The sequence below is a fragment of the Sprattus sprattus genome, assembly GCF_963457725.1.
Source record: "Sprattus sprattus genome assembly, chromosome: 3".
NCBI classification, from domain to species: Eukaryota; Metazoa; Chordata; class Actinopteri; order Clupeiformes; family Clupeidae; genus Sprattus; species Sprattus sprattus.
Window position 1 is genome coordinate 20,286,635 of NC_137922.1, and position 10,000 is coordinate 20,296,634.

Sequence of the window (10,000 nt, forward strand, 5' to 3'; positions counted from 1 at the left end):
GGAGTCTGGTGGCTCAGTGCTCTGTTCTCACACTCTTTGGTTGCTCCCTCAAGACCAGGTGATTGCTTTCTGTGTGTGTGTGTGTGTGTGTGTGTGTGTGTGTGTGTGTGACTGAGTGAGTGATTTTATATATATATAAGAAGCACATAGATGGGAAGGCTTGCCAGACATTGGGTGTGTACGGTCATCTGATTTGTTCAATTTGTCTCTGTGTCTGTTAGTATGTGTGTTCGTGCACGTGTATGTTCACACACGTGTGGTCCCTGTGAGGCCTCCGGCTGCAAAGTGTGTGCGTGTGTGTGTGTGTGTGTTAGAGAGTGTGTGTCGGCTGATATGGCCGGGCCAGAGTGTGTGTGGTCCCTCGTCACTAATCAGTATTTGATGAGTGTGTCGTGGGTCAGCTAATGTCTAGCCGCTGTGCTCCAGCAGAGCCTTTCACAAGAGCCACGGCGTCTACTCAGCGATGACCACTCACCATGACCACTTCATTACACCTGCAACGGCTTCACTGGGTACACATTATAATGACTGCTTATGATTGACCAAGCACTCCCTTATTCTCTCTCTCTCTCTCTCTGTCTCTCTCTGTGTGTGTGTGTGTGTGTGTGTGTGTGTGTGTGTGTGTGTGTGTGTGTGTGTGTGAGCAGTAATGGGGATCGCCTGCAGCAGATCAGGCGAGACCCCCAGCACACACGCTCAGCTCCGTCTTATGAGGAGGTGGAGGCCCAACGACGGCACCAGCAGGAGTACGACCCCACACGGGTGAGTGTTTGTGTAGGAATGTGTGCGTGTAGGTGTGGGTCTACCGAAAGCACTGTCAATGCACACATACACATACACAAATGCACCAATATTTATGTATATATCTGAGGTTGTATAAGATGTCAACTCTTTACTGTCTCTCTGTGTGCGGTTTATAATATGCTCTATTGTGTATGGTTGGTGTGTGTGTGTGTGTGTGTGTGTGTGTGTGTGTGTGTGTGTGTGTGTGTGTGTGTGTGTGTGTGTGTGTGTGTGTGTGTGTGTGTGTGTGTCTGCTTGCCTCAGGGACAAGAGAGGCTGTGTGTGTCTGTGGCTCCTCCTACGCTTTGTAAAGTGAGAAACAGCATCTGCTGTGTGTGTGTGTGTGTGTCACAAACTAAAGAGGCAAAATAAGAACTATATGAGATTTGTTTAGCTGCTGTCATAACACATGCACACATGCTTTTGGTTGTACTTCACAACAGCCATCCTATACATCATCATCAGTGCAGCCATGTGTGGGGTTTCAAAAGGCACATGTGTGTGTATATATATATATTAATGTGTGTGTGTGTGTGTGTGTGTGTGTGTGTGTATACATACACACACACACACACACACACACACACACACACACACACACACACACACACACACACACACACACACACACACACACACACACACACACACACACACACACACACACACAAATACACACACAAATGTAGGTACACACATGTGCTAATACTTAATTGAAATAGTCTTTGCAGTGAAATCCTCATCTGAATACTCATTTACAAATTAACCACACAGTAGACAAAAAGGCAAGCCCCCCCCCCCACCCCTACACACACACACACACACATACAAACACACACTCACATGCATACACACACACACACACACTTGCACACAGACACACACAGACACACACAGACACACACAGACACACACAGACACACACAGACACACACAGACACACACAGACACACACAGACACACACAGACACACACAGACACACACAGACACACACAGACACACACAGACACACACAGACACACACAGGGCTGTGCACAGGTGTCAAATGTGAGCTGGGGACCTGGCACCGTGCACTTAATCCCCTCTTCTGTGCTTTATTCTCCTGCTGGGCTCGGAAGGGGAAAATCCCTCGCCCCCACTGAGGGGAGACGCAGCAGAGGCTGTGGAAGTCTGACAGGAGGCTAGGATTAAGCAAAGTTTTATATGCATATGCAAGAATACAGGTACACACACACACACACACACAGACACACCACACACACACACCACACACACACACATGCCCCCCCCCCCCCCCCCCCCCACACACACACACACACACACACACATACACAGAAACACACACACAGACACACACAGACACCAACCACACACACACACATTCATGCCTGCATTCATAAACACAGATAAAATGTATCCAGTGTACAGTAGACTGAAGGCTTTTTTATGGTACTCCGTACAACACGTTTTTGGAGGAACGCCTTCAGGTAGCTGGAACGCCTTCTCAGGTAGCTGAAACGCCCTCTCCGTGCTCTCCAGAGCCGTCGGACAGCTCTCCGTGTCCCCGCAAAAATTTCTGTCGGTCCGCTCATGGCGGCGGATACTCCTTGGCCGTGATTGGCCCACTACGACATAATTTCCATACGACATCAACTCCGGAAACTTACATTTCTGGACCTAGCGTTTCCTGTTTCATTACCTTTATATCCATATATATATATGAACAACAGCCACTGTCAAAGGTGCAGAACCTTTCCTTGAAAACTATTCCCTGTATATCACAATACATGAGCCGGCCCAAGTAGCCTACTGCCAGAGAACCAGCATGAGCGACAGCAATTAAAATATTTGTCCAAACGACCTGAGCCCCACGGAGTCAATGTCTCAACTGTTCATACTACTGACACATTGACGTATTTTATGAATAGCCTGCCTTTATTTAACTCCGGCATCAACATATACTACATGCACTCGCTCACACTCGCTGTGATGCACTGCACTCGCTGTGATGTGTTTTCCTTTCATTTCACAACGTATTTACTGTATAATTCACGATAGCAGTTGCCCCTTCGTAAACATTGCTACACATTTTATTTGCTTAAAACACACAAGTATATCCTATAGGCTACTGTCAAATCAGAAAGAAAACAGCTGTCACTCGGCTATTACCTAACCAATACCTTTCAAACACGGTGATAGAATGAAGGACAAATGAGTTGGGAATACTATCAACAGGTTGACTTCACTAGCCTACTTATAAAGATATTTCAAAGATGGAATGTTCAATGCTTAATCGCGCCAGCCGCAGTGTCTCAATTTGCCAAGATGATGAATATGGATTATCCGTGTGCTCTGCCCTGCTATTGTTCTAACAATAGGCCTACAATATTCCTTTTGTTTGAGTGTGGTTGTTTAGTGCGATATTCTAGTTAGGCTACTGTATATAAAGGAAGGCATTGCAACGGGAAAATCTCCTGAATCTCTTCTCATTTGTGCTCCACCTGTCACATCTCTGCGACCCACAAGTTGGGCTTCCACCACACTTCGAGACACGCTGCCGTTGGGGGAAATAATTACTATAGTTCATGTTTACTTGTATGAACTTTTAACTATTTCATGAAAGGTGTGGACTTGTACAACACTGTCAGTCGTTCAGATGTTGCCTATATCGTATCGTCTCGTCACATGATCAAATAGAGATTACAAAAATTACCCAGAAATCATTGCAAATCTGAATATGACGAAAATACCAAGGAAAATAAGAACGTATTTATTTAATTTAATAGTTTTTTAACAGTTTCTATAGTGTAAGATAAGCATATCATTTTGTTGTAGATTGCAACTATTTCTCCCATAAAAAATACCTACCATGAAAGTGATAAGTTTGCCTTTTCAGGTGTATATGTAACATTAGACAAAGCATGAAAGGTGTATGTCTGCTGACACCTGTTGCATTTCAGTAGCTACAGCTGGTGAGAGGGAAGTAAGTAAAAGTTGCGGAGGAGAGGGAAAGCCAACTAACGATTTCCATCGCACGAAAATGTCATGGGGTAGCTTGTCTTTCGGCACTTAAACCGTTACTCCCCCTACTGTTCTGGAAGATAATTGTTTTCAGCACCCACAGCCGTTGGAGTACTATAAAGGGACACAAATGCTAACTAGTACGTACTATCCGGCCGCCCGCCCACTGCCCGACTATCCGACACGACCGTTTTGAGTACTCTATAAGGGCCTTAAGGGACATCTTGCTCTGTAAACACATACACGGGGAGAAGAGTGAGCCTTTCACTTTGAGGTCCCAGAGAGTGAATGCTTAGTCTTTTAAGGACGCTGACGCATTCAGTGGTTTTGTACAGTTCCAGCGGCTCAAAAGACAGACATGTAAGAGGTGAATCTCCTTTTCTAATGAACAATGGAGAGGGGGGTGAGAGAGGAGGGGAGGAAAAGAGGGTAGAGAGGAAGAGAGCGCTAGAGAGGATGGCATTGGTATGGCTTCCTTTTGAAGTCTAATAAAAGAAGAATAGATTCTATTTTCCTGGTGACATTGTAAGCTGTTTTCACATGGAGGTAACACAATGGGCAGAAACAGGGTAGTGGCCATGGATGGAGTGATGAATGAGGTGGCCATGGACGGAGTGGGAGAGAGGATGAGAGCGAGAATGAAGATGAAAATAAAGAGCGTGTGTGTGTGTGTGTGTGTGTGTGTGTGTGTGTGTGTGTGTGTGTGTGTGTGTACGTGTGGGTGTGTGTACGTGTGTGTGTGTGTGGTGCGCATGGCCTCACTCTTTTCTCACTGCTCTTTTTTGCTGCCACAGCTGTGTTAAACATCTCAAGAACGCAATTATACTCGAGTACATTTCAACGCACACAAGGTCGCATTCAGTGTGTGTGGCTGTGTGTGTGTCAGCGCACCCATATATGATAGTATGTCATGAATAAACCCTCTGCTACACTTTAAATAGACTTTCAAACCAACACAGGCCTCAGCTTGCTCCACAGACTGTAACCATCCCGTGCACCTTGAAAGGCTGTGGGCAGATGTAGCTGTTAAACAGCCTAGAGTGTCTTTTTATGGAGAGCTCCTTAAACGCTGCACTGCCGAGACATCGTCACGCCGTCTGAGGTCCCGTGCTGCTCTCCACCGAGTACCCACTGGCCAAGGCTCCTTTATTTTTAGATGTTTCCGTTCATGTTGCTTAGTTACAGTGTGAAGTGTGTACAGTGCATGTATGGCCCCAGGGCACGTGTGTGTGAGTGAGTGGGTGGGTGGATGGGTGGGTTGGTGTGTGCCTGTGTGTACCACCTCAGGCGCAAATAAAATCTGACCCTGCTGCTCCTGACATCCTGGCACCTACTCCTGCTGCCTTACTGCAGGCAGTACTCACACACACACACACACACTACACACACACACACATACACACACACACACTCACACACACACACACTAGACACACACACACACACACACACACACACACACACACACACACACACACACACACACACACACAAGCACACTACACACCACACACACTGGAGCACACCTCTAACACCTGTTTTTTGTAAATGGATCTTTCTTTCTCCCACACTTTCTCGCTCTCTTGCTTTGTCTCTCTCTCTTGCGCTGTCTCTCTCTCCATTCCATATTTCTAATTTTCCTCCTCCTTCTTTTTTTCCTCCCACTGTTCCTCCTGCTTGTCTTTATCTTTGTCTCTTGAAATATCACTCTTTTCTCCCCCACACATAGCTTAGCTACTGCTGTGGAGGGCCAATCATAGCTGATTGACTGGTACTGGTTGTTTGCCCAACGTGTTGTTGCTAATGTTTTAGGCGGAGGAGTGTTTATATCCCATGCACTTATTGTGACTCAAGCAACAACGATAGCAGTGAAATGCAGTGTCATCCTCGGCAAGTGTTTTTCAGGAGAGAAAATATTGCCGGAGATAGATCAGGCACCGGACAGCAGAAGCTGGGTCTGTGTGCTGACGCTGTCTTGACTTACCCCACTGTGGGAGTATCAGACGCTGTGTGAAGATTTGGCCTGAAGTGTGAACAAAATGAAGAAATAATATTGAAATAGACACGCACACACTCATCCTCTCTCCCTCTCTCTCTCTTTCTCTCTTTCTCATCCCTCCATCCTCCCATTTTATTTCCCTGTATTTGATGGCTGGCATCGATCACCCTGATGATATTTTAATGTGTGGCGCGAGGGAGGCGTTTTCTCGTGCGTAAACACTCATTACAGCCGCCTCGACTGGCTAAATAAATAACACTGAGGCTAATTAATAAATAACGGCTGACATCTTTAAAGCGAGACGGCAAGACTTTGCTCCTCCCGTCCACCGTGATTGATGGTTATGAGTCTCATCCGGTGGCCATTCCCAGTGCATCCTGGGATGCCGGCGCTGGCTTGTGGCAAACAATGCTGTGTTTTGTGCGGTTTGAATCCGGTTCTTAGTGCGCCGTCACACATGCGGTAGCCAGGTTTTAATGGCGTGAGCCGCTAGCCACTAACGATGCCACACATATGCTTGGCCGAAGGGCTGTGTAATGAGCTGCTGTTGCCTGGCAGGGATGAGTCAGAGGGGCATCTGTTAATTTTTTTTGAGTAGCCATGTTTCAACTGATCCGGGATCAGTGTGCTGCGTGTCGGTCGGTCTGCGCCCTGCTGGTTGTGCTGTTCCCAGCTCATTTGTAGTCAGTGCCGCTGATGTCTTAAGGCCAACATTTGATTGATGTGCTGCATAGGCTGTGAGGCTTGAAGCGATTGGTTGTGATGGAGGGAGTGATGGGGGAAGGAAAGACAGAAAGACAAATAAGAGATGGGGGAGAAAAGAAGGGAGGAATACAGAGAAGTGTGAATAGAGCGGGCGAGACATTGATCTGGATAAACAAATGAAATATAAATCTGGGAGGAGACAGAGCACTCTGTGTGTGTATGTTATACTCACTTACACGTCCGAGCGGTCTCCCAGCTTCATGTATTTCAGTAACTGAGGGTTGTTGACAGCTTAGCTCTACACATGATTGTAGTGTGTCCATCAAGGCTAGACTCACTCACACTTAACCATCCCACCATAAAACTTTTGTCATTTTCCGTTGCTCTTTCTTTAAACAACATCCATGCCTAGGAGTGACGCACTGTCTCAAGTGCCTGACAGATAGTGCTTCTTCTTGTCCTTAATGGCAACTACAAATTGCTAGTGTCCCCACGGCTCATGAATCGGTTGGCGCTGCAAGATTGAAGGTTTTTGCGCCAGCCCAGCACAATTACAGAACACATAATTACACGTGTCTGTTTGGAGGAAAGAGACTGAGAGAGAGAGAGAGAGGAAAAAAAAAAGAACTTAAATGTTTTGCCTTTTGTGTGATCCTCTAAGAATAACAATATGATGACAGAGCCGGCTGAAATTGGGAAATTGCCGTTGTTCTGTGCTAGAAGCCTCCCAAAAGTGTTTTAATGTACCACGAGTGTTTCTGGCGTGTGCACTCTGTACAGTAGCTGAAATTGGGAGATTGCTATTGTACTGCGGAAGAGTGCAGATTGCAGGGTTGTTTTTTTTGGAGGCAGAGAGGGTTTATTCACTAAGTGCACTTGGAGCGCTCGTTCAACAAGCAAATGTACGGCTCTTATGGTGTGTGTAAGTGGACCCCGGTGTGTTTTAGGAGCCGTACTGTAACCCGTGTTGGTGCGGAGAAGTAATTGAGAAGGGGAAAATTGTGACTGTCAAATGTTTTTCTCTGGTGCACGTCGTTTGAGTGAGTGAATGAGCGCGTGAACAACTCGCGTGAACAACTCTCCAAGTGATTGGGAGCCGTTAGAACTGGAAAGTGTCAAAGTAGGGGTGTGCGTGGGTGTGTATGTGTTTGTGAGTCGGTAAGTGTGTGTTTGTATGTGTGTGTTTGACTGACGAGAGAAACAGGGTAAAGAGTTGAAGGAGAAAGTAGAGGGTGAAAGGTGTGAGTGAAGAGAAGTTTTAAAGTATCACTGTTCCAAACCAAGGACTCAGTAGCACACACATACAGCACAGATTGGACTGAGAAATTGATGGAAGACTTTCAATTGTATCAAATCAGATATTATCATTTGTGTAAATCTTAAATCATATTGGAGTGTGTGTCTTATATTTATGAGAGTGTAAAGTGAGTGTGTGGAGAGGTGTGTGTTAGGTTCTGTGTTATGGTGTGTTTTGGCGAGCCATTGTTTGAAGCTTTTAGAGTGACCAGGTGGGAATTTGACTAGAAAGAGTCTCCATTTGGTTCACTTTTATATGGCAGAGATTCCCAAAAGCTTTTTCATCACATCGACATTCCCAAACACCCTAACCACAACAGTCATCACACTGCAGCCATATGCTCTCCAGTGGCTGTCTTAAAGAGTGTTTCCATTCTCTCAGTCCACCAGGCATTCGCATAATCGAGTTCAAATGTGAACCGGATAAAAAAATAATAATGAAATCACCGCTCTGCTTATCTGCTGTGGGTGCTCCAATCAGATCAAGTTCATGATCAGACTGCGGCAGTTACCAGGGCGCTTCACTTGGAGGAGCCCCAAAATGGCTTCACCATCTGCTGCTAACTAGGCTTGGGAGCTGGGGGGTGGTGATGGTGATGGTGGCTGTAGCGGCGACGGTGGCAGCAGGCGGGGAGGGTGCTGGGGTGGGGTGGGTGCAAGGCTGCGAGTGTTTAGGGCACATTAAGGGCTTTTGGACTGTTGTGCCGGGACATCAAAGGCCCTCCAAGCCCCCCCTCCTGCCACACAGCGAGCCGCCAGAGATCCCCAGGGGAGGCGAGGGAGGTGATAAGGCCACAGCTCCAGACCCGATTAGGGTCCCAGCGGACAGACACAGGGACTGAGACGGAGAGAGAGAGAGGGAAAGAAAGTGGTGATGCATCACAGTAAATAAGCCATAGTTTGCAGCCTTTCCTCTGTACACTGGGCTGAGCCCCTGACAACAACAGAGCAGTTTTAGCCCGATAAGGTATGTGATTGATAGATGGACCAAAATGGATTAAAAGTGAAAAGAAAAGAAGGGGCCTGTCAGAAGAATAAGTGTTATTAAAGTGCTCACCAAAGGAACACAGTCTTTGTGAGCCGTGTGCTTAATGCTGTGTACAATTTCAGATGGAAAGACTGTTATTAACCTTTAGTAACCATGGTTACAAAGGTAGTTATTAACCTTCCTGGGTTGGCCCTGGTGGTTGGTGACACTAAGAGCAGCATCGTAGTATGACGGCAGCATTTGTCTGTCTGCCTCTTTAGTCAGACTTCCAATCTAACTCTGACTTTTTCATGAGACCTTTTAACAGGAGACCTTTTATACAGTAACATCTTATCACAAGACATTTACATAGTCTTAAGGTTTTTTTCCATTGACATTTACACAGCCCCAATGTTTGGAAATATTGAAAGTCTAGATGCTTAAGGCTTAAGCCTGAGCATGCATAGGGATGATTTTAGCACGACTCCTGACGCATTTGGAGATGTGTTGCTGCAGAGTTTGTCTGAGCACGTTGAGCGCAGTCCCTCTTCAGGACCGCCCACGCAGCTGGATGCGCGAGGAACACACCGGGAGCCTGGATTTATTTGTTTTTGTTTGATTATTTATTTATTTATTTATTTATTTATTTATTAGTTTGTTTATTGTTGTGAAAGACTGACTGCTTCCTGAGTCCCGGGTTGCAGCTAGTTCTGCTGTCAGAGCTGTGTCTTCCTTTCCGTGTTTTGGTGTGTGTGTGTGTGTGTGTGTTTTGGCTAGGTGTGTGTGTGTGTGTGGCTAGGTCTCCATTCGAAATAGGCTTTTTGGTGCTCGGGTCTAAATTAATGGCATATCATTACCGAGATGACAAGAGCATGGAAACTGAACTGCTTCGGTGGCATCACAGTGATTCTGCCAAGCGACTGTGGGCAGCCATGCCAGCTGTCAGTAGGGGGGATCTCTGTGTGTGTGTGTGTGTGTCTGTGTCTGTGCGTGGGTGTGTGTGTCTGTGTGTCTGTGTGCACATGCGCCAGTCTGTGAGAAGCTCATTGTTGGACAACACTAATTAGCGTCTGAGCAGGATGGGGCCAGAGGGGAGAGGCCATTTTTGCCTTTTTGAATGAGAGAAATAGATAGAGAAAAATTATTATTATTTTTAATTCCGTCATCACTTCCAAGTATCCATTACAGTCTATCAGCCCCGCAACACACACATTCACACACACACACA

At 46.2% G+C, this 10,000-nt stretch overlaps 1 protein-coding gene across 1 annotated transcript in view; it reads left to right on the top strand.

Annotated features, from left to right (window-relative positions):
• The window catches only part of pard3ba (par-3 family cell polarity regulator beta a), a gene marked incomplete at both ends in the record, with an annotated part of 148,337 nt that overhangs the window by 125,751 nt on the left and 12,586 nt on the right, over positions 1–10,000 (top strand). The window contains one exon of the mRNA XM_080834162.1: positions 648–762. Coding sequence (XP_080690288.1) covers positions 648–762 — 115 coding nt within the window. The remainder of the gene's footprint in view (positions 1–647; positions 763–10,000) is intronic.